We start from the raw sequence: 23060 nt of genomic DNA on the forward strand, positions 1-23060 counted from the left end.
ACAAGGTTGTGGAATTCAAAAACGGACCTGTGGCATCTGTCCATGAGTAAACAGACAGATGTGGCCAGTTATCTCTCGCTCTTTATTATTTTATGACTCTTTTTTAGACATCCCATACTAGTACATACTTTTTTTAGAAATCAGAATCAGAATACTTTATTTCAGAAAATTGTACAGCTGCAATTGTTAGAGTTAGAAAGAGTCATGTGCTCATAATTTATGAGCATATTTATGAGTCATAAATTAAACATAGTAATGTGACAAGTTGCGTAGTCAAATTACTTAATATAAACATGTACAGACACCAAATAGTTGATAATATAACTGGCCCATATTGATTTAACAGCCTGCGCGTGCTCCAGCGATCACTTTCTGGCACGAGACAGTCGTGTACGGTACTCGCGGAATCCTATTTGCGTTCAAACTTTCAAACTGGAAGAAACCGAACGGCTGAAAGAACGTTGTCTCCTCAAAATCTCGTTCTTGCCCTATTGGTTCCCTTTTCTCGCGATTACCAGTTGACCAATTGAAACGCAGCAGCGCCAAGTCAAATCAAACGTTTTTTCCTGCGGGGCGGAGAGTGGCATTTTGCTCCTGAGCTGCGCTGTTTTGGATGGACTTTCTCTCCGTATTGTAACGAGTAACACAGCATCGAGCAAGGTCAGTCGCGTTTCTTACTGCGGGTATTTACGTCACATCTCCGGACTCAACACAGCTAACGTCCCGCTCTATGTATTCTTTGTTCGCTTTCCAGAAATCTCCCTTTATCTGACTTGGTTGAGGCTTCACGATGGACACCGTCGCAGTCTCAAGACGACACCACACCAACAAGAAAGTAAGTAAGCTACGTTAACGACAACCATAAAATACGACCACATGTAGACGTGTTTATCTACATAATTATTGTTCTCGTTGTGTCAGGGAAACAAGGAAAACGCTCAGCCTGAATGTGGAAGCAAGTCCTCACTCAGCGAGAAAACGTCCGCTACTCCTTTCCAACTGACAAACGGCAAGAAAGAGGACACATTTGTAAAAACGGGTGCTCTTAAAGTTAAGGTGGACACGAGGTCGAGGTCTGTTGGGGCTCTGAAAGGGGCTGAGCAGAAAGATGGGAAAGGAGCTGCTGTCCAACGGCGGCAGACACACAGCCGGGCCTTCCTCACCGAACTGAGTGTGAAACACAAGAAAATAGTTGCCGAAGCTCCGATGCCACCAGCTGCTCCGCCGCCGCCATCAAAATCCGCGCCTGGCATGTACAAAGGCAAGATTGTCCAGTCAAAAATCGGATCCATTTGGAGGTCAACCGCCACCGTGGGCGGGGCAGATCCCAAACCATCAGCACGCACAACAGAGGGTCAACGGGTGGGCAACGTGACGAAAAGTAGGTCCAAGTCTGTAGCTGACCTGACCGGATATGGTACACACAAACCTGTGTCGCAAAGGTCCACGTCGGTGTTGGATAGACCTGCTCAGGTGACCAAGCCTGCTGACACCAGCCGTCCTCCTGCTGGTTTGCGCTCTACTCGCCCCCCTGCCAGGACTGTCCCCTCAACACGAGCCCCCACCAGCTCCAGAAACCCTAAAGTGGCTCCCACCAAGGAAGGTCGCACTCAGAACTCAAAGCCAAAGGTTCCAGTGGCGGACAAGACGGTCGACAAACCTGTCTCAAGTGCCCTCAGTCAGTACAGATTCACCATGGAGACGGCCGAGGAAAAAAGGTAACGTTTCCCGACATACACACTTGATGTTGTTCTTTGGTGTTACGGAGTGTCAGAAATGCTCCAATGTTGTGTTTGTTCCCTCTGCAGAGCCAAACTGTCCGAGTGGCTGGCCTCCAAGGGCAAGGCCTTAAAGAGACCCGCCATGACAACAGCAGAACCTTCTAAATCTAACGTCTCTGCAAAACCAGAAGCCGGTCCCAATCCACAACCTCAATCTCGCGTTCAGCCAGCTGCACAGTGCAACCCTGACCCTGAACCCAGACTGGAAGCCCAAAACCCAGAGACTGCTACTGCTGCTCACTGTGCAGACACACAGACAGCAGTGTTGGCATCAGAAACTCCAGTGATCGTGAACACCACGCTGGACCTGCTTGAAAGCTCTGATGTTGAACCACTAGGCAGTGTGGACGATGTAAGCAAACAGGCAGGGCTGCTGTATTAAAGGTATCACCTCCCACCACAGTGATAAACAGTGTTCTTTTCTTTCTTCCATGTTGACAGATTGTTGTGAACCTGTGCGATGCTTTGGAGGCCATGGAGACGCCCTCTAGATGCGACGGTAAGTTCGCCAGAGGATGTCCACCATGTTTTGTTGGTGTCCTATAGCGGCATTCTTAAAATTAATTAATCCTTCTTCCACTAATTCTGTTTGTCCATTAGAGCTTTCACAGGTGACAGATGTGTGCAGTGGTGTTGACATGATGGACAGCAAACTGATGGAGGAAATACCAGAGGATGTTGAGAAGGTTGAGCAAGTGAAGGATAGGGAAGAAAGTGAGGAGCAGAAAGTGGAGACGGATGAGGAAGGAGGAAGCGATGAGGAGTGTGTGATAGAGACGACGCCACAGATGGAAGATGCTTCAGTGATCAAGTACAGTGTGAAGACGACGCCATACCTGCAGAGGTGAGTCCATCGACTCTTATGTATAATACAACCTTCTTTTCACTTGGAATACATTTTTTTTTAATGTAAACATTTCTCTTTATGTCCCATTAGTGTGAACAAGAAAATTAAAGAGGACGCCGGCACAAGTAGATCCAGAAGGAAGGGCAACATCAAAGAGCTGAAGTATCTGACACCAGTGCGTCGGTCGTGCCGCATCGAGCGACGGTCGTCCCGCCTGCCGGCGATGCTGGTTGACCCCGATCCCTGCGTGTCGTCACTGGCTGAGCTGCTGACTCTGGATGAAGATCCCAACACCTACATCTGCAGAAAAAACCCGGCACTTGGGCAAGATCTACCAGACTCCAAGAAGCTTTGAAAAAAAATGTCTGAGGGTTAAAAAAAAAAAAGCCATATTGTATGGGACTGGAGCTAATGGGCACTTTATATTGATGCTTTTAAAATTAGTTTAATACAAATACATATAAATTGTATTGTTATTTTAATCCTATTAGGAGGAAATATTTCTTCCTGACCAGTTGTTCCTTTTATTCCTTATGTATTAACTATCCAACGCTACTGTTCATTTTTCTAAGTTGACATGTATCTACGAATGCGCTAGAATAAAAATATCGTCTTGTTTTACAAAGTTTTGCTTTTGTCTACAAATCTAGTGTCGGCCTTGAATGCATCTTTATCTTTCAGCATACATACTGCACATATCACAATACTTGTGATATGTGCAGTATGCAGTATGAACATCTGAAATAGTTAATTTTGAGAGTATGGTGAGCTTCTAAAAGCATGCAGGTAAATCAGATCCTCAGTAAAGACATGAGAAACACTGGAATGTTTTTTTTTATTACGAGTTGGGGACAGCTTTTTTTAACGGATGACTTCCCAAATGTAATCAAGTAGCAAGTTATCCTTTCTGCAGCTGTGGGTCTCACCCACAGGATTTATAAACTGTTCAGACTCATGAACTGTGAAATTAATGACCGATGAAGTGTATTCTGTGCAGGTGTGAGGGGGAAAAAAGAAACTATTTGACCATGTTTCATCCCACTTTAATTGACCACATTGTAAAAATGAACTCATAAATGAAACCTTCTTTCTTTTGACTGCTTCATGGCAAATTACGTTTCCTAACAGACTGGACGTTTTGACACAAGCTCCCTCTGATCCCAGATGAGAAATTTCATTATAAGAAAATAAAAAAAAATGAAAATCAGTCACAAAAAAAGAAATCTCTTTGCAATCTTCTCTCTCCCCCCCAAACAAAAAGTATAAAAAGTACTCTTTTTCCCACTCATCTGCAGACCACAGGGGAAGGTGTTCAGTGCTGTGTGCTAAAAGGCTGTTTTCACTGCCGTCGGAAGGTTTTATGTCCTTGAAAGACCTCGGTTGTCCAGATCTTTGACCTAAAATATGGAACAAGAAATGAGTCATAACACAGCCATACAGACTCATCCATCACCAGTCCATTTTACAACGTATTCAAGGTAGAGCCGGAACAATTACTTTCATTTGATCATTGATAGATTTAGGGCTGCAGCTATCGATTCTTTTTGTAATCGAGTATCTTATCTATCATTATTCCATCGATTAATTGGATTAAAAAAAACCCACTGTATATAGATCTCATATACACTTTTAATTTCACAGTCGGTCAATGACTATAAACAGGAATAAAGATAAGAAAAAAGGAAGAAAAAAAAGCTAAAGATAAATGTTTTTTATTTATTTAAATTCAACACAATCAAAATAACCTAAATTGTTTAAAATGCTCTCTTTGGTGATAATATAAGCAATATTACATGTTATTATCATGTCTGAATGCCGGATTTCAAGAGTCCTTGAGACTGCTATTATGACAGAGAGGGAGGAAGAGTCATTTTACCTTGTATATCCTAACCAGCCAGTGCTCTGTTGTGTAGGCCTCCTCCAACACATCCAGTTCAAAATCTTTGTTCCCAATCTCAGCGTTCCTCACTCTGTCATAGCCGGGGGGGCGCTCTGTAGGAGATCAGTCAGATCATCAGAATGAGAGCAGCGGCAACATCAACATGAACACAAGGTCTGGCAGTTCATCTCCATGTGTGGCTACAGGACGGTATGTCCACAGTATGGTGACAAACAAATGTGTGTCTGCCTGTAAAGTAGAAGTGGGTCCTGCATGGTGACAGACGGACCAGACTCGGCTGCAGTTACTCACTGGCTTCTGTGTAGACCTGGCCGAAGCGGTAGTAGCACATCTTGTACATGAGGCAGTTGAGCAGGACTGGGGAGCCCTCGCGGTCCACTCGGAACTCTCCGGTGGGGGTGTAGTAGTCGTGCTCCTTGATGTGTTTGCCCGTGTCCGTGCTGCCCCCGATACGGACCATCCACAGGAACTTATTGATGTCTGAGGCAGACAGATGGATCAATTACAGAAGTGCTGCGAAAAAGCCTTTCTAACATATTAGGCCTGATTTTTTTTGCCCCACTTTTCAGTGACATTCAATGACAAAGTAATAACGCTATGTGATGAATGTGTGAGCCAGCTGAAATCTTTCACTGCTCAAAGAACCTTAAATTTGGGACCACTATTAAGACTTATTTTGGCGAAAAATACAAGAACTTTCATGGGAAACGGAGAAGAGAAAATATAAAATGAGTAGTTGGCAGGGTTGTCTGTTTTTGGTTGTAGCTGAGAGATCAGCGAGACACCTCAGGCTTCATCTAGTTTGTAATGGATTGGTCATTAATTGTGATCATTTTCAGAATGTACTTGTTTTTTCAAAATGCATAAAAAAGGTTATTTCTAGTTTTTATGAACCGACCCACATCAAAATTGGACTATATGTTGCCTATGATCTAAAATGAGTTTGACACCCCAGATTTAAGGTGACATCAACTAACATCTGAAAACACCGCCACCCAAGGGAGGCTATTGACATCTGGTAAATAACATCATGTGAAGTGAATGCCATTACATGTGGCGGGACATATCTAAAGCTTTGCAAACAGATAATCAAACCCATCCCATCCATCTCAGGTTTATGTCGACATAGAATATCCACTGATGATCGGGACGTACCATCTGAAGAATAGCCCGTCAGTCCTCCAAAGATGACCAGGACATAACTGACATCCAGCTCCCTCATAATGCCGTAGGCCCTCTCCTCTGTGGATGCCATGGCCTACAGAACAGACAACAGTCCAGTCAACACAGCAGCACTTTACAAACACGACCACCCTGAGGGTTACCCAGCTCACCTGTCCAACTCTGGAGATGTGTGTGTTGTTCCACGTGTTGTTGTCCACTAGAATGGTTCGATTTGCCATGGCAGTTATCTGATAGCCGTAATCCCACCATGACATGACTTTGGCATCCTGGAAACACAAAATAAAACCCAAGTTAGTGAGCGGAGACCCTTTCATCTTGTGGTTATGATGGTGCATAACTCATAACAACAATCAGTCTACAATTCAGATTATTATTAACGCCATAGTAAAAAGGTGGAATTTGTAGTCACATTGTCGGTTTCCTTCTAGGTGAGGTGTGAATGTGAAATAATTGGCGTAAATGGTTGCCTTTTCGTTGCTGGAGTATCACGCCTCTTTCCCGCCCCGTCATCATTGTAAACGCTACCAAGACAGAAAGGGGTGACGCCTCTGAGACACCAACGGAGGTAGTCACAGAGGCGCGTCAGAGGCGAGACAGGCAAGACGGGTTCTTTGTAAACGGAGCGAGTCGCCGCGGCGAAAAAGACGTGACGTGGTGAAGACGTGTTACCAGGGCGACGCGCCACCGGAGGATTTCACAAGAAGATAAAAAGCCACTGGTGGTTGAAGCATAAATATGCGAGACAAACAAAAGTTCACCTTTCATTGTTGTCTGTATGAGCTAATCAGATTTCCGATGCTCATTTACCACATCACACGGGCAGCGCCACTCTCATCGGCCGTGTGATGTCTGTCTTGTTCCACAAAGTTCTATATATGAGATATATATACGGTTTGCAGCATATTTCGACTCGCCTTACCATTACAGCGGAACCGTATCTGTGTAAAAAGGACTTCGGTGTCTGCCCTGTAATACACTGGCAACCTCTCCAGGACTACCTTTAAGAACTCCTCAGCCATTGACTTCTTGTGTATTTGTTTGGTTGGGACTGACCTCAGGAGTGTTGTGACGGAGCCAGTAGTAGGCCTCTCTGAAGTCATCGAAGATAATCCGGCTGCCATCACCTCCACGGGCCGACAAGACAATGGAGGGAGAGGAGTAGGCTTCGCTGGTCACCCAGGTAGAGTGGAAGGTGTACGTGATGAGGAAGAAGGCCATGACCAGAATCATCCCACTGGCAACCTGGTTGGAATATGAAACACGGGATCATCAGGATCTACATTTTGGGACCATCAACATGCTTTTCTTCTGACTCCTGAATTTAAAAATGGTTCAAGAAGAAATCTCTGGTGCTCGTTTACACAATGTAATTTCAATTTATAAGGGGTTTTCAGCTGTCACAAAAGTAAAAAAATACCACAAGTAAAAGCACTCCATTACCAGTAAAAGGACAGTACTGGCAACATAATGCACTGAAGCTTTACCATCTTTATATAACACTAGGTAATATAGTGTTCTCAGAGATCCTGTTCCCTCCAAGAGAGTAACAAGAGAGATCTGAGGAGTTGTGAGATGGTTAACGGGAGAGAAAAGGTTGAGAACCACTGGTTTGATCTTCAATGATGCACTTTCTGTCATATATCACATATATCATGTTGTTTTATACAAAAACTCAAAAGCAGCTAGTAACTCTAGCTTCCACAAATGTAGTGGAGTAGAAGTATAAAGTAGCATACAATGGAAACACTAATGTAAAGTGCATGTACCTCAAAACTTTACTTAAGTTCAGTACTTTCTACCAATGGGAACAAAAATGACAAAATGAACATCTATACTTGTCTGCAAACCTTTTTTTAATACTAAAAGGCCCATCTTTTGTTAAATATTACCCAAACTGACTTGCTGCCTTGGCTTGTTTGTTATATGCATTTCAAATGTACAGATCTGAAACTACAGTGAACAAGGTAGGGGTCACGGCCATGGAAGTATTATCTACAACTGGCAGTAGTAGTAATATGAACCGATTTCAGACCAAGTAAAAGTACAAGTACTTATATTTTAGTACTTGCCGATACGGAGTACCGGTATGAGTACTTAATAATACCATCACAGTTCTAACAATAACTTTGATAAAAGTTTTATGTTCATCAGATAATCCTCACTTTCTGACTAATTAAAAATACAACATGATTAGGTAGGGATGTAAATAATCAACCGTTTAACTGGGCTATCAGTAAAACAGTTAAAAGAAATATGATAAATTAAAAAAGCTGACTCAGAGGAGCCGCTTGACATTTAGAGAATACCTCTGGTCCACCTTAAGTTGTTGCTTACCTTCCTTTTAATCATCAACTGGCCGACAACAAGACGGGAACTTAGCTTTCGTCTCCTCATGGATTTTTAAGAGTTGCATTTAGTCACAGTACCCACAATGCCTACTCAGGTCTGCTGTCATTCTCATGCATCCTGATGGTTTTGGATCACCATGTTGAGGTTTAACCAGTTTTTATCCAATGATGTTTCATGCATGGCATATAACATGTCAGACCTTATGAGACACCCTCCAACAGGAGTCTGAACTCCTACCTCATTTTTGATGGGGTAGGTGGCGTCCTGCTGCTTCTTGCTCTTCTTGTCTGGCCGGCTGACATCCAAATTCTTCATGTAAGTGGTGAGGACCTGAGACACGCCGATGCCCGACAGGATGCACATGACTGGAGCCAGAACCAACATCAGACGCACCTGAGGAGGCAACCAACGAGCAGTGCAGTCATTAACCCATATGGAGGTAGAAACACATGCTTTCCATTTACTCCAGTTATGTTTAACGACATGAGTGTGCCATCTTCTGGTGACACTGGTGAAATGTCCCAAAGTGCATAGAGGACATACCATGACGGCTGAGAAGTACATGCTGGTGACTCCGTACATGATGATGAAGATCCTGGCATCCGACAGGTTGTTGAAACAGTAGTAAAGACCAACTGTAAGGAAAGGAATGGTAACTAAGCTGTGTGCTTCATCTGCATGGAGATGGATAGCTCATACAGTGTAAAACCCTCGTTACTGCGTGTTTCTGCCAAGTGTGCACTTGCCTGGGAACATGAAGACCAGCAGCTGGAGGTCAAAGTAGTATGAGGACCAGGTTGTGGGCTGATGCTCAGAGACGGAGGCGATGATGGGAATGTTGTTCTTGGCGTAGGAGGGATCCAGCAGGGAGTAGAAGCGACCCGTCCAGGGAGAGATCTTACCTGAGGGGAATGTCACCAACTCAAAATCAGTTCCTCACAAGAGGAAAGAAGAATGTAGGGAAGGAGTGAAGCAAACACTTTCCCATCCACCACGTTTGTCAACCCTCTTACCAGTCAGCATGAGAACTGTGCCCACAGACAGCAGGACGAAGCCCACCAGGGAGATGACGCTCTTGAACAGCACCTCAAACTGCTGGGTGTTGAGTTTGCTGCGCAGGTAGTCCACAAAGGCATGAATCTGGCACAAGCCAAACACACCGAAGGCTGCCATATGCTCCGATGACTGCACCGGCTGGTATACGAGAGAAGAGAGACGGGGAGGTGAACTGTGCTTCACAGAGCAGAGTGGAACCGCTTACCCTAATACATGACGCTGGGCCTCATTCACAAACACTAGAGATGCACGAATCACATACGAACATTGTATACACAAATATTAATATTTTCTCATCTGAATTTGTTTGTACTCTGAACACAACTGCCTCAGACCATGCAGATAGCTGGCAATTTAAAATGATTGTGATTCACTTACATACACACAACAAAATGGCCACTATGCACACGTCATGAATCAGACCATTTTGGCATTTGTGTTTATTTTGAGAATAGTAAGAACATTTGCACAGACTTTTTTTTAGACTCTTTATTGTTGAGCCATTAACTTGTGTAACATAAGACGTTGTAACCTTACCTGGAAACCGACGAAAGAGATCTGCATGGAGAGGATGGTGCCCAGGCAGTAGACCGTGCAGTAAGCCACGTAGATTCGGTGAGAGAATCGGCCCGTGAGCATCAGGACCAGGACGTGAAGGGGGATCAGGTTGATGAGGAACACGTAGCCACCCCAGGATGAAACCTACACACATACACACACACCTTGTATGGACCTCTATAAACGCAGAATTAATCCAATATATGCATATGCATTTTTAGTTCTCCTTACCATGTAGAAGTAGGCCAGAGCACACACGGACGACCAGTACACGGACCCGGTTTTGACAGCCTTGATCCACATGTAATAAGTCAACAGCATGCAGAAGATGGCAATACCTGAGAGAACAGAGGGGGTTCATTAGCACTCTTGTTGGGATGTTTTATTCAAAGAACGGTGTTATGCACATCACATGAATACCTTCATTATCATAGGAGCCGGCAACAGAACGAGAGATGTAACCAGGCACCACAGCGATCATGGCAGCAGCCAGGAGCCCAGCACCTGCATCCTGCAGACACACAAGGTTGTACATCATCATATCAATACAAGCATATTGAAGTTGTTTTTTATTTCTGCCTTTATCTGCCGTCTTATTTTTCTTGTGTAAGGGACCTTGTCCACCAAAGCGTTTTATCATCAGGGTCTCTTCTGAACACACAGCTGGGAGCGATTGAGCGGTTTTTTTTCCAGCTGAGAGCTTTAGTGACTATGAGTGGTTGCTATGATACAGAATATCTCCGGAAGCTAAAATGTCAGCACATGCTTAGATACTAACTCTGGATGAAGCATGTAGGGAGACATCTCAGTGAGTACCATCGTTCTGTTCAGATTTATGATCCTACACATGAGGACACCATGAATCCACAGTAGCTAAAGGTTTTTCCCCTCATTGACCCAGTCCGTATCACAGCATGTATCAAAGCACATTCATCAGTGGATAGCTTAATAGTTTGTTAATCAGAAAATCGAACGTAGGCGATCGCTTTTATGAGTTGTCAAGTAATTTCTTTGAACAGCGGTGTTTGTCCTCAGATTACACAGCTTCAATCACTCAGCTCAGAATAAAACGTCTGCAAGACATTTTTGGGGGTGAAAGTTCTGTTTTTATATAAATAGACAGTCGTCAGTTGATGCAAGGCCTCATAATGGAGCATAATTCCTATAATATTGAAGATGATGTTAGAATGTTTTTTTTAAAATAGGCTGCGTATTAGTCCAAACGTGTTTTAACAGCATAGCGGTGACTCTGTTTAGGAAATGCAACTGTGGCAAATGATGAACATAACACTGTTCCCGTTCACTGTTACCCGTTGCCATGGTGAATTATGGTATGGGAGCTCCATGGATAATGTTTTTTCATTCACCACACAGAGTCAGAGTGAACAAACAAGATTTAGGGTTAAACTTGCTTTTTGAACCAGGGCCCACAACAAACTTCAAATAGAACACACTGGATCACCACTTTGTGGTAGGCTATTTGTCCCGCCTCTCCTCCACTCCGATTGGACGGCTCGGTAAAAAGCGGCATTGACAAGCGCAGTGTTTTACCCCAAAGTTGAATATTTTCAACTCTCAGTGACCAGAACCCCCACCAAACTGCAACAGTCAACATCTTGTCACACTGCTGCTGTTAGTAGCGCGACGCTCCAGCAAATTTAAAAAAAGTATATGCTGGTCTCATGAAAAAACACTTTGGTGGACAAGGCTCCGAGAGAATGTTCTAACAGGAAGTTGATTGTTTGTATAAACTAATATGATTATAAAAGGACACTCACTCCACAAGAGAATCTTTACTTGGAGTACTAGTCCTGTGGAATAATTTATACATCAACAGAAAGCCTGCAGTACCATCTGGTGTTGTAGCTTTAAAAGATGTGGGCATTTACCAGGCAAGCGGAGCATAGCTCAAATCTGACTCTTATGGGCCCTTTAATTTAATCAAAGTGCAAAACTAAATCCCTGGAGTGCCACTTAAAACAAAGAAGAGATTTCTATTTCATTAAGAGTTTATAACATCTAATAGCATAGTTAGCTGTGCATGTTAGCATGCACTTCCTACCTTCAGCTCCTTGGTGAAGTGGTAGGTGACTATGGCGGTGAAGGAGGAGAACAAGGGAGCCAGGAAGACGCAGACATTACGGATGTCGATGGTGATGTGGAAAAAATGTAGAACGTGGTACAGGACGGCAGAGGTGATCATCAGCCCTGGTGAGAGAGAAGAGAGGATTGCTTATAAAGTCTGACCGTATACATGCATCTCTCTTCTGAGCCTCAAATAACTCTTGAACTGCTCTACTTTTAATATCAAACAACACAGAATGAAGTCTAGGAGCCCACTTTCATCATTCACACTGTAATGCAGTCTCAAGTCTTTGATTCTGATTCCTACCTGGATAAATGGTGCCACCAATGATCCTCCCCAGAGGATACCATGCTCTGTCGTCAAACCAGTTGTGAAATTTATAAAATCCTTCCTCCGCCAGGAAGCGGGTGGTACGGTAGTTAAAGTACCTGGAGGTGAGAGGACGGTGAGTTATTACACTGAGGAAGGACGAGCAACAGTCCCCGTTAACCACGACAGACGTAGAACTTACGGATCAAACTCATGGATGACGCTCTCGAACCTCAAGACGGAAAAAAGTCTAGTGGAGAACGCTGAGGAGAAAGAAGATGACATGGATGAATGCGTTGTGGTTGTTTGCAGCATTAGTGCGTCCATGCTGTCGTGTGTGTGAAGCAGAGGACTCACAGAGGATAGCAGCCATGGACAGGATGAGCAGCTTCAGCAGCGTGTCCTGTTTCTCGTAGGACAAACGGAGGAAGCCCAGCTTGGTCATGTTGGCGAGGTTAGGGATAGCTCACCGTACTACCTGATGGGAGGGAGACAAGCACTCTGAGACTGCGGGGAAAGCAACGACGTGGGTTTAATGTCTAGAAACAAATCCTGCAAAATAAGAAACAATCTTTTTAATGTCATATTTCCAGCAAACTGTTGCCTATTAAAAAAAATCCAAGTTTTACAACTGTGTCCAACCAGATAAGGCCACGCACTGAGATGTGGCGTCTGGAACCAGGAAGCAGCCACTCTGGGAAACTTCTGCAGGGATTTGTGCCGGGATTCTCCTGACTTTTGAACGCCTTTGCAAAGCGAGAACACAAACCACCGAGCTGAAGATAACTCTAATTAACGCTAACTTTGAGGACTAGTCTTACAGATAGTGACAGCTCAGCATCACAGAAGGAGGGAAATTAACGAGCAGCTACTGTCTATCCCTTCACCACGTTACCTATTAACACGCATTCTGTACAATTCAAAGTAAATGCAAGCGTTGGCAGCATCTTATAGCTAACGAGCATCAGGACGGCTAGTGTTGATGCTGCTTCCATCCAGTTGAAGCTAAAGTGTGAGTAGCTAGCGAAGCTAACCTGCTAGCTGCTGTACAATGAACACCCTCACCTCGCGCCTCTACGCCGACTTATTTACAAAATATCAGCGACAGCTTCACAAACGGCAGCAGGACAACAGACTACAATACAAACGGGTGCACCTAAAATGGTTTAAGGATTTAATATTTAATGTTCAGCAAGACTCACCCCTCTGTTCCTGTTACTCATGCACTATTCACACACAACCTTCACCGTGAACTAATCCCGCCCCCTCTACGCCAAGCTGCGCGTTTATTGGTTGAGCGTCTGTCCACAGTAATCCCACAGCACCGTGATTGGTGCGTTGGCTGTCAATCACATTGTTTCCTACCTTGTCGCTTTAGTATAGTGACGTGTCCTTAGTGAGGAGACAACATGTTGCCCCCTACTGGTGAAAAACCGTAACATGCCGGTAAAATAATTTCAGAGGCACAAACCTCTGACCTCGTCAATAGTTTAAAATAATCAATTTAAAACCTAGAGGCTGTCCTTTCCCCCTTGGCTTCAGATCAGATGGTTACACTAATAAAATTCACTAAAATTTACTTTTCCAATTACTGCAGATATAGCCTACTGCTTCTTAACATAGCCTTTGCATTCCCCACAATATCCGTTCATTTGAACCCTGCTCCATTATTACACTGAATGGCACATTAATAGCGATTCAGTGTGACTATTAACTCAACCAACTGTCCTCCCATCTTCCACCCTCATCAAGTCCAACATGTCCCGTCTAGTCTTCACCATGGTAGTAAAACCCTGAACATAGTAGTCAAAAATGTTGAATACTGATCAATTTTATTGAAATTGGACGCATTACTTTTACAAAAACTCACTCACATACATCAGTCTGCAGAAACGCGATGCTCTTCTTACAATAATCATGGCCCCTCCCCATGGCCATGAGCTCTGATGAGTGAGAGAAAGGTTGCCGACTGGGCAGCCACATGGTGGTGGGCTTCTGGTTGAACATTCAGGATGTATTAACATTATATACAGCACAGAAATCGAACAGCCGATGATCAGTAGGGACCAATTATATTTGCTTCAACTCTCGAGGGGGAAAACTAGAGCAAGCAGGTCTGATCACCCATTAGTTAAGATATAAATACGTTAACTATGTGACTTCTTCTTTTATAACAGAGCTGAGCATTGTAGTGGTTGAAAAAAAACAAACAAACATCAATGCAACAGTTTGGCAGTGTCTTCTCAACTATCACCTACACACACAGACTGAAAAACCTTTCCTTTGCTGGTGCCGCCTCTTGATTTCAACATGTACATCTCATCGGACAGTGGGGTGAGATTTAATGTGGGCGGAGACACCAAGCTAGCCTTCAGTCAACACACGACAAGAGTGACTTTGTTATTTGGTTTCCATTACTAAAGTCACCAATCCTTTTTGATAGCAGCTCCTGGACTGATTTGTATATTCTACTCAAAACAAAGCTCTTACAGGATAAAAAAAAGCCTCCCTTTCATTACTGACACATGGTTATTTCTGGAACTGCTCGGACACCATCATTTGACATGAACGTATCCATGTTGCTACAAAACATTCAATCTGTGAGGAAGGAATGTGACTTGTAGCGTCAGGAAAACACGACCTGTACGTACAACGTGACTGTGCTTTGCTTCTGAATGCAAACAAGTTCCTTCAGTTAAAACTCCTTTCATCACAAGTTTGCTCAAACCTATTAAAACTACATTACATTTTGTGCTGTAATTTATTAAAGGAGAGTCACTCAAATGGCACATTATACATAACAAAAAAACAACAAAAGAATACCCACAAAAGAAAAGAAGTCAAGAGTTGAGTATATAATGTGTTTTGAGTGCGAGGCACAGGGCAGTCGATTTTTGTGTCACACGTTAAAATGTGTGGTGGGTTCTGCAAATGAATAATCAAAGGAAAGAGATCAGATAAAAACATGTAAACCCTTTGTCCTTAACCACACATCATCTCCAGTAAGAGGAAATCCGTCTGGAAGAATCACTTTTTGTGAAGCCTCTCTTCATCTGCTTTCCTATCGGCTTCAGGTGGATCCATCATTGGGTGGGAAGAGGTCTCTGGCGGGTCGGGGAGGTGTGGGGGGACGACAGTCTCTCTGAGGAGGTGGACGACGTCAGGGAGGACTGCAGGTGGACCGTCTTGTGGAAAAGCTTGTTGCTGATCAGCACAACCAGGGAGAAGAGACGTAGCTGGAAGTGGCTGGAAGAGTGGAAAAGACAAACGTGGTCAGCGGCTCATGAGTCCCACCAAACTACTAGAAGAGAAACTGTCTTTATGTCACACTCACTACAGCTTTGTCGGGGTCTTGGCCTCGTTAGCGCTGATGATGAATAGAGGGAAGAGGATGGAGAACAAGCAGCCGCTAGGAGGGAAATAAAGGACAAAACACATCACACCCAGTAAAAGCAGATAAGTCAGCCCTCGCAACACAGGAGGTTCGATTCCCAGAGTGCAATCTTAATCATCACTGTGTATTTTGTAAATATTCTACATTTTTACCAATGTTTCCAAACTCTGAACAACTCTGAGAAACAGATTTGAATCAATTTCATGATTCAGGCTGATCAATTGCCATTTAAAACAGGATGTTGACCTTGGAGCATTTTCCAGATGTGCTGCTTTCTACCATTTAAGGAGTTTTTTTTTTTTTAGAATCCCATGGATCTGAAGTCATATATTGACACTTCATAAATATCCGAAAAATATATATTATTTTGTCACATATGCTGTTCTAAATAGCCAAGAATGAACTCCCTCTCCTTCACAAAGCTCTCTCACTGAGAGCACAGACACAAAAATGACGTATGATTTAAAAAGAAATACATAGACAAAATATATAGACGCATATAGATTCATTATGTTGACCATATTTTGGACTTGACCAGAGCTGAAAAAGAACAGTAGGTCACAAAGTACCTTGATAGTTACGTCGAACAGTTTCAATGCTGGACAATGAACCTAACACAAATAATCATGCTTTAATTTAAAAGCGACTTAATAAAGGTTTAATGTAATGAAATTAACAGTATCTCAGTAATTCAAATAATAATAATGACTGATAGTACCACTACATTAAGAAACTGAAATACATATTTTAAATAGTCTCACTCTTCACCAGAGCAATATTATGATTTATTTTATTATTTTATTTCATCTTGTGTTGTGCCCCGTTGGAACAATTTGCAGCAGCTATTTTCCAAGGTATTGAAATATGAAATAGATATTTTCAGAAGGAACAGACTTTATGAGTTAACTGAGATTATTCAGATTATTGATTATTTTCATGATTACTCAAGAATTTGGAGTCTAACCTGATGATGTATGAGGAGGGCAGGGCCGTCAGCAGAGCCATGGGCAAACCAAAGCCGAAGTAATAGGGCCAGTTCCTCTCAATGTTGGAGAGCCGTTGGTGCATCTCGATGCCTTCAACAAACATAAACAGCCTCAGTTTTGTTTAAGTTTTGCATGGTAATCCTGTGGTTGTAGACTAATGTGAGCATCTCACCGTGGTTGAACCAGCGATATTCAAAGCAGTACAGGGAGTAGAGCAGAGACATGTGGAGGAGGCTAACCATCTGTCCGATGGCGTCGATGGGGAAGAGGCTAACAATCATGCCCTAGAAAAAACACGAAACCACAACAAGGACGTTCACCAAGAGGAGAGAAATGTGAGATTTTCAGGATTGAGTTTAGAGATTTTATTAAGAAATTAACATCGATTTAGTAGTGATGCAAAATCCAAAATCCAACACCAACGAGTGGGACTTCCGGGTAAAATGCACTACAGGATAATCTTCTAGGACTGATAATCAGAGAATCACTGAGAGGGACATTATTTTTAAAGGAAGAAAACCAAGTGATCCGTCTACCAGAAAACGTACCTGAATGAGGAAGAGCGCCTGGAGAAGAAGGTTAAAGAGCATGTCTGCGATGATCTTACTGACGCTGGGGAACGGCTGCGCTTTACACCCAGACACTTCAAATGCAAGGTCAGCTATATCCTGCAATACAGAACAACACCCTGATATCTACAAAATAAAAAACACGATACATGGCAATTCAACATGACAGGTGACTATAAAGAAATGTAATGTAATTATTCCACAATCAATATGTTGTCATCAGTACTCATATGTGCTGATTATCTCACATTAAAGTGCTAAGATAAGTTAAAAATAGTTTTCCAACAACCTGCCCAGACAACAAGTAATTTCAGGTTAATTCTGCAGATGCTTCACAATAAAAGCCCTCCAGTGATGAGTCATTGCTTCATACCTCGTTTTAATCACATTTACAGCAGCTGGAAGGTATTTAGAAGGAGCTGAAGTTAAGGGAGTGTTGTTTAATGGAATTCAGTTCAACTGGCTGCTCAATAAAAACCTAATAACTAAAGCTACAGGTTATTTGCCTTTTCTTGATAAAGGACCAGTTTTACACATTGCATAGGGAGGATGGAACTGCTTGCAAAGTATAGGAGAGGCAGTGGCTTTATGAACTTCAGACGTTTTGATAATGCAGAGTCTGTGAAGTTAGCTGTAACTCTAGGAGGCCAAGAAAAACGAGGTAAAAACTCCAGCAACACTTGCTGTAAACAGAACATCAGAGAACGAGGCATGGGGATTGGATAAAGTGCAGCAGACCATGACAGGATCAGTGCCCATGATATTATTCCAGCGCCCCAGGAGGGAGGAGAGCCGAGATGAAAGCTAAGCTAACCCAGCTAGGACCTAAGGCTGCTCCACTACAGTCTACTTCAAGAAAATGTCCAGCTGGAGGAAAATAAGATGGAAGAAATAAGACTTCAGACTAACACAGCAATGGGAGGTCTCTGACTTTTGGTCCCACGTCCTTACAGGGACCTGATCCATCATGGATTCATCCCAGATCAAGCTGACCTCGATGGGCGGACCTCAGGACCGAGTACAGGACTCCGGTGGGATGAGAGTTGTGAACTCTGTGTTTACGTCAATGATGCTCAAACACAGTCACAGTTGATGGACTGACTTTCCTGATGTTGAATGTTTAATGTTGTGATGTCGTCCATTTTATCTGACCGGACAATTGTTTTAGTCGCTTCTGTTATTCCTTCTGATACAAATAAATGATGGCATGTCAGACTGTGTAATGGGACCTATGTGTAGATTTTAATAAGCCTAGCAAAGCAGGAGGGCCTAACCTGGAACCAGATGGCGTTGACTATCTTGCTGAGGACGAACAGAGGGAGAACCCAGAGAGCACTGAAGACGGAGGTCAGGAAGAACTCCAACCAGGACCACACACTGCCGTGGAGGGAGGGGTCACCTGCAGCAAAAAACAGCTTGTTGACTGACTGGTTCCCACCACAAGCCAGAGAACCTGCAACAGATCCACTAGCTGCCATACATACCAATGATTTTTGCTGTGAGAGTCTGCAGCAGTGGGATAAACACCCGGTAGAAGAGAAACAGACTAAGCTGGAGAGAGAAATGAGATACTATAGTTACTCTTAAACTCGTGCTTCTCCACACAATAGGGTTTTTCAGAATTGGTTGTTGAGTTAAAGGTGAATAACAGGAGATTGGGAGCATTTGGTTTGCCTCTCAATGGCTCTTAACATGGTGAGGCCAGAGCTGGTGTTTGGTAGCTAACAGTGCTAACAGTAAAAAATATGGCAAATGAGCTGACTTCTGCTGCTACAGTAATGCTCTGAATGTCGTATAGTGCTCCTTTAAATAGATTCATGGACTTTTAAAGGTTTATATATATAATATAATATAATATAATATTTATATTACAGCCTTAAGAAAAATGACAATCTGGAAAATAAAAATGGAAAAACGTACAGCTGTTGAGGCTTTGCATTTATATAACCACACTCAAGACATTTTAAGATTGATTTTGGTCGCTGTAAAGAGAACACAAAGGATTAGAGACAGAGGTCATTACCCTTTCTTTCATTTTTTGTCTTTTTTAGGAGGGGGCAAGGGATCTTTAGGGGGAGATATGAGGTCAGCTGTATTGTCACAGAATAGTGGTGTGCGTCATCTGAAACCTGACGATTTATTTGAGTTCACATACATTCATACACTGATGGCAGAGACGCCGCCTGCCCATTGGGATCTACTCTAACTCATTCACACACCGATGGCACAGCCTTCAGGGGCAATTTGAGGTTCAGTATCTTGCCCAAGGACACTAAGGCATGCAGACTGGAGGAGCAAATCACTGATCTTCAAATTGGAGGCACCTCGCTCTACCTCCGACAACATAAACACGCATGACTACATGCTTGAAGCCCTGACGCTGGTCAGTCATGTAATGTGAAAACCACATCAATACTCCGATTACAAGACAGCAAGTTATGTTAGTGAACAGTACAGTGATCTGATGACTTGAAAAAAAAACATGTCGAGTGTAGACTTCAGAAGTCAGAAGATGAGCGAGGGAAACATGTTGCACCTTTAAAATATTATAATAGACTGTAACTTACCCAGAACACCCCTCCATTCCAGGCACAGCACTGAAAAATCCTGCTGGCTACTTTGGGGTCACTGAAAGAGAAAATGAAAAAAAAATGACAATGTCCATCACTGCTGCATATATGATTAACTAATCAGACAGACCAACGGATGCAATTAACGAACTCTGCTTCCAGACTGAAGGTATTGGAAACAGTTACTCACTGATATGTTTGGTAACAGAAAGAGAATGAGGAGAATACTAGAGCTGCATAAGACTGCTCCAATAAGACATGTTGTATTTATACAATGATGAAGTTATTTTCACTATAACAACAGTTACATAAATAAATACATAAATTGTATTACATACAACACACAACAAATTCCAACCACTTCATGTTAACACGTGCAAAGAGCCACATAGCATGCTCAGGGGATTTTGCTGACCTGAGTTCAGCACTTACTTTGCAGCTGTGTGAACTCAGAAAAACCTCTTGTCTCAAGGTAAAAACAACCCTTTGAGTGGGAGGGCTTGTGGGAAATGGTGCGCTGGATGTTCTACCTAAGACGATCGTGTCAGAAGTTTGAACTCAAACTCCAACTTTTTTAGAAGAGCAGCTAATAAATGCCATTAACAGCAATGATGCATGCAGACTTACAACAAAATGAGCATATTTGAGTAAGAAAAGTATGTAGCTTTTTTCTGGCCTACTTGTCTGGTTTGCGCTCCTCACTCTGTGCCCGTCTCTGTGCCAGGGCCCCGCTAGCCCTTCTCCTCCGCTGCTCCTCCCTTTTCTGCTGGATGCGGGCATCCAGCTTGGAGATTGTTCCAATCCCCAATATGGAGTCCTTGATCCCCTAGAAAAACCCAAAGAGAGAGAGAGAGAGAGAGAGAGAGAGAGAGAGAGAGAGAGAGAGAGAGAGAGAGAGAGAATACACATACAATGTTTGTTTTCAGTGTAATTGTAAAAAAAATGGCAGCTTGAATGGATAACAATAAGTGCAAGTTGGACTCCAGAATTAAGCCAATACATGTATTTGAAGGCAGATTCCATTAATAGTATTTTAGGACTTGATGGTTCTGAGGATTTTGTATGTCATGAATTAATCAAGAATTATATTAATATAATATATTAATAAAGTGCTAGCTAGAGCAACAACACTGCTGTTATTGTGAATCAACCAACTAGAGACACAGAAACTAACACCTCTTATTATTATTTATTAAGCTTAACAAACCAGCAAGCTTGGATGAGCTATATTCATTTGTCACATTTTGTTTTACAAAGTTAAAAAAAGTTTAAAAAAGCAATGTATTCTTCAAGCCTACACACGCCAACACACGCCGACCCAGTCACTCCACCACAGTGAGACATACAGCTTATTAATCAAACACTGGTATCAGATCAGTATTGTGTATCGATATAAGATATACAATAAAATCCATTTATGAAAATTAATAATGTCATAATAATGAGTTGGGTTTTAATACTTTTCCCAATGATTTCACAAATGTCTGATTTATTTAAATAAACATGTTTTCATATAGTTAGTTATTTATTCAGTATTTTTTTTATTGATTTAATATTGAACACTTGAGTTCCAAATGCTGGCTCCACAAAGCCCATCCTGCTATATGTCGGTAGCCCAGACACCATTAATAGGGTAACAAAAGGAAGATATCCATCATTGCTATTTCAAAGTATGTCTGAATGGGTCCATTAGTTTGATTTCATTGATTTGTTTCACTCTCCAATAACTACACCATTGGGCCTTGTTTCAAAGCACATGAGTGAGTGAGTGAGTGAGTGTGTGTGTGTGTGTGTGTGTGTGTGTGTGTGTGTGTGTGTGTGTGTGTGTGTGTGTGTGTGTGTGTGTGTGTGTGTCTGCTGACCGTCGCAACATTGCGGAGGAAGGCCCTGACGCTGTCTGTCATCTCTGGACCAGCTGCAGATCCATCAACTGCAGAAGGAGGGGGGGCTGGCGACCTGGTCAGCTCTCATGGCAGGGAGGGGCTCACCCAGTAACCTGCCACAACCCAAAACCAAGGAAAGGAAGTGAGGACAGGAGCAGAGAACTCAGTCTAGAAATGTACATAACCTTCAACATGCAGATCTAGCAGAGGTTGTATGCAGGGAGACACATTATGTTGCTTGCAAAATAATATAAGGCCGCCATTGTTTACTTAACGTTCCCACCCATGTTCGCTTCATCCAATAGCATTAATAGAATTCAGCACATTTATACAAAATAATCACCTTGGCATTTCTACATTTGGTAGTTGTCCATGTGCACATGAAAATCAAACTTCCCAGTATTACATTACTATTGTTTGACTTCAAAGAATAATGGCAGTAATAACATGCATGACCAAAAATAAAACCATTGTGGTCTTGAGACAGTTCAATGATAAACAGCTATTTCCAGACTATATTTATTTGGATATTTGGTAGCCATTTTGTGCTGATTCACATCTGACTTTTTAGTTAATAAAAATACTAAAATAGGATCATAAAATACAATGAAAATGTGTTGTGGTCCTTAAGAAAGTTGAATGTAGATCACAGGAAGGAGAACGCAGGACACAAGCTAGTTTCCAGCTTCATAAACAACATTAAGAGGAGGAGGATATTAGCTAACCTAACTGAAACCAGCAACGCTACTGTCTGCCTAATAGATGCTAACAACACATTCATGTGTCTGCATGGGGACGTTATAAAACACCGTCGCCTCCTTTATTCTCAAACGGACTGTCTCTCGGTCATTTACACAAGTTTTGTCCTGAAGTGAAACGTTAATTCCGCCAGTGTGTCTTTGACAGTAACGTCGCTGTTGGTTTAGCGTTAGGTTAGCACGCTGAGTCAGTGGGTCAACGTTAGCCGAGACAGCTGCCTCCCCCCGGCCCAACACCCAACAGAGACCCGTGAAGACCCGCATCTAGCAGCGAGCTCTCTCGTGATGCCTCTGCTTTCATAAGCTTTGGACTTCCGTCGGGATGTTTGCTGCTCTGCTAGCTTGTCTGTTTGAGTTGCTAGCTAACTGTTAACGCTCCACAACTAATCTAACTGTGGTGTTTTTTTGTCGCGACAACATCTCAACACGCGTGTAAAGTAAAGACAGAGTACACGACTCAACCCCGGTCTCCTCCTTACCTCATGCGACAGCCTCACACTTATGTTCACTTCTTTTGTTGCTTTCTTCTGCCCCTTACTGTGACAACAACAACAACACCAAACACACCACTGGCAGCCAGGGCCGTGGAAACACATTGCGCAAGCTCCGACTTCTAAGGATTATGGGAAGTGTGGTTCTCCTTATTGGAGGACGAAGGACTAATTTAACTGTAATAAAGAACAGAATAGCGCATTGAAACATTAATTTGGAATGTTTGCGTAGGCGTAACTCGTGTATGATTGTATTATTTATTCAATATTAATATATAATCCATCTGAGAATATATTATTAAGGCTTAAGTTATACTGTAGTTCTTATGCACCTCCAT

General features: G+C 42.7%; 3 protein-coding genes across 5 annotated transcripts; 1 reads left to right on the plus strand and 2 right to left on the minus strand.

Annotated features, from left to right (window-relative positions):
* Nucleotides 1–538: 538 nt before the first annotated feature.
* Nucleotides 539–3659, plus strand: LOC311025948 (uncharacterized protein). Of its 3 annotated transcripts, none has more exons than XM_084029146.1 (7): nt 539–835; nt 922–1047; nt 1114–1718; nt 1809–2133; nt 2223–2280; nt 2382–2625; nt 2719–3659. In XM_084029146.1, exons 1-7 carry the CDS (start codon nt 791–793, stop codon nt 2981–2983), a joined length of 1668 nt encoding a protein of 555 aa, XP_083885272.1. In that variant the 5' UTR covers nt 539–790; the 3' UTR covers nt 2984–3659. The 3 variants fall into 3 exon arrangements, with proteins under 3 accessions (XP_083885272.1, XP_083885271.1, XP_083885270.1); XM_084029145.1 differs by having other exon boundaries at nt 549–660; nt 755–835; nt 922–1718; XM_084029144.1 differs by having other exon boundaries at nt 551–835; nt 922–1718.
* stt3a (STT3 oligosaccharyltransferase complex catalytic subunit A) lies at nt 3656–13324 on the minus strand. Its single transcript, XM_084029142.1, has 18 exons — nt 13274–13324; nt 12429–12549; nt 12274–12334; nt 12069–12190; nt 11739–11884; nt 10097–10187; nt 9908–10014; nt 9656–9820; nt 9076–9256; nt 8809–8964; nt 8606–8697; nt 8300–8455; nt 6767–6955; nt 5863–5979; nt 5684–5786; nt 4820–5008; nt 4505–4620; nt 3656–4025 (listed from the first exon to the last, which is right to left on the minus strand). The coding sequence occupies exons 2-18, from the start codon at nt 12514–12516 to the stop codon at nt 3987–3989; spliced, it is 2118 nt and encodes a 705-aa protein (XP_083885268.1). The 5' UTR covers nt 12517–12549; nt 13274–13324; the 3' UTR covers nt 3656–3986.
* A 567-nt stretch (nt 13325–13891) lies between these two features.
* Nucleotides 13892–22839, minus strand: ei24 (EI24 autophagy associated transmembrane protein). Its single transcript, XM_084028959.1, has 11 exons — nt 22711–22839; nt 21453–21586; nt 20271–20416; nt 19588–19648; nt 18505–18571; nt 18295–18419; nt 17000–17119; nt 16624–16735; nt 16430–16541; nt 15406–15480; nt 13892–15317 (listed from the first exon to the last, which is right to left on the minus strand). The coding sequence occupies exons 2-11, from the start codon at nt 21492–21494 to the stop codon at nt 15155–15157; spliced, it is 1023 nt and encodes a 340-aa protein (XP_083885085.1). The 5' UTR covers nt 21495–21586; nt 22711–22839; the 3' UTR covers nt 13892–15154.
* Between the last annotated feature and the right edge of the window lie 221 nt (nt 22840–23060).

Source organism: Eutrigla gurnardus (assembly GCF_963514095.1).
Source record: "Eutrigla gurnardus genome assembly, chromosome: 15".
In the NCBI taxonomy this organism is placed as follows: Eukaryota; Metazoa; Chordata; class Actinopteri; order Perciformes; family Triglidae; genus Eutrigla; species Eutrigla gurnardus.

Coding starts and splice junctions, on each gene's coding strand:
- LOC311025948 (XM_084029145.1), top strand. CDS start 791: ATGGACACCGTCGCAGTCTCAAGACGACACCACACCAACAAGAAA. Junction 1,719..1,808: donor GAGACGGCCGAGGAAAAAAG/GTAACGTTTCCC, acceptor TTCCCTCTGCAG/AGCCAAACTGTCCGAGTGGC. Junction 2,626..2,718: donor ACGACGCCATACCTGCAGAG/GTGAGTCCATCG, acceptor ATGTCCCATTAG/TGTGAACAAGAAAATTAAAG.
- stt3a (XM_084029142.1), bottom strand. CDS start 12,516: ATGACCAAGCTGGGCTTCCTCCGTTTGTCCTACGAGAAACAGGACACG. Junction 9,257..9,655: donor TCTCTTTCGTCGGTTTCCAG/GTAAGGTTACAA, acceptor CTCGTATACCAG/CCGGTGCAGTCATCGGAGCA. Junction 8,698..8,808: donor GCTGGTCTTCATGTTCCCAG/GCAAGTGCACAC, acceptor CTTTCCTTACAG/TTGGTCTTTACTACTGTTTC.
- ei24 (XM_084028959.1), bottom strand. CDS start 21,494: ATGACAGACAGCGTCAGGGCCTTCCTCCGCAATGTTGCGACG. Junction 18,572..19,587: donor GGAATGGAGGGGTGTTCTGG/GTAAGTTACAGT, acceptor TTCTCTCTCCAG/CTTAGTCTGTTTCTCTTCTA. Junction 16,736..16,999: donor AGGCGCTCTTCCTCATTCAG/GTACGTTTTCTG, acceptor TGTTTTTTCTAG/GGCATGATTGTTAGCCTCTT.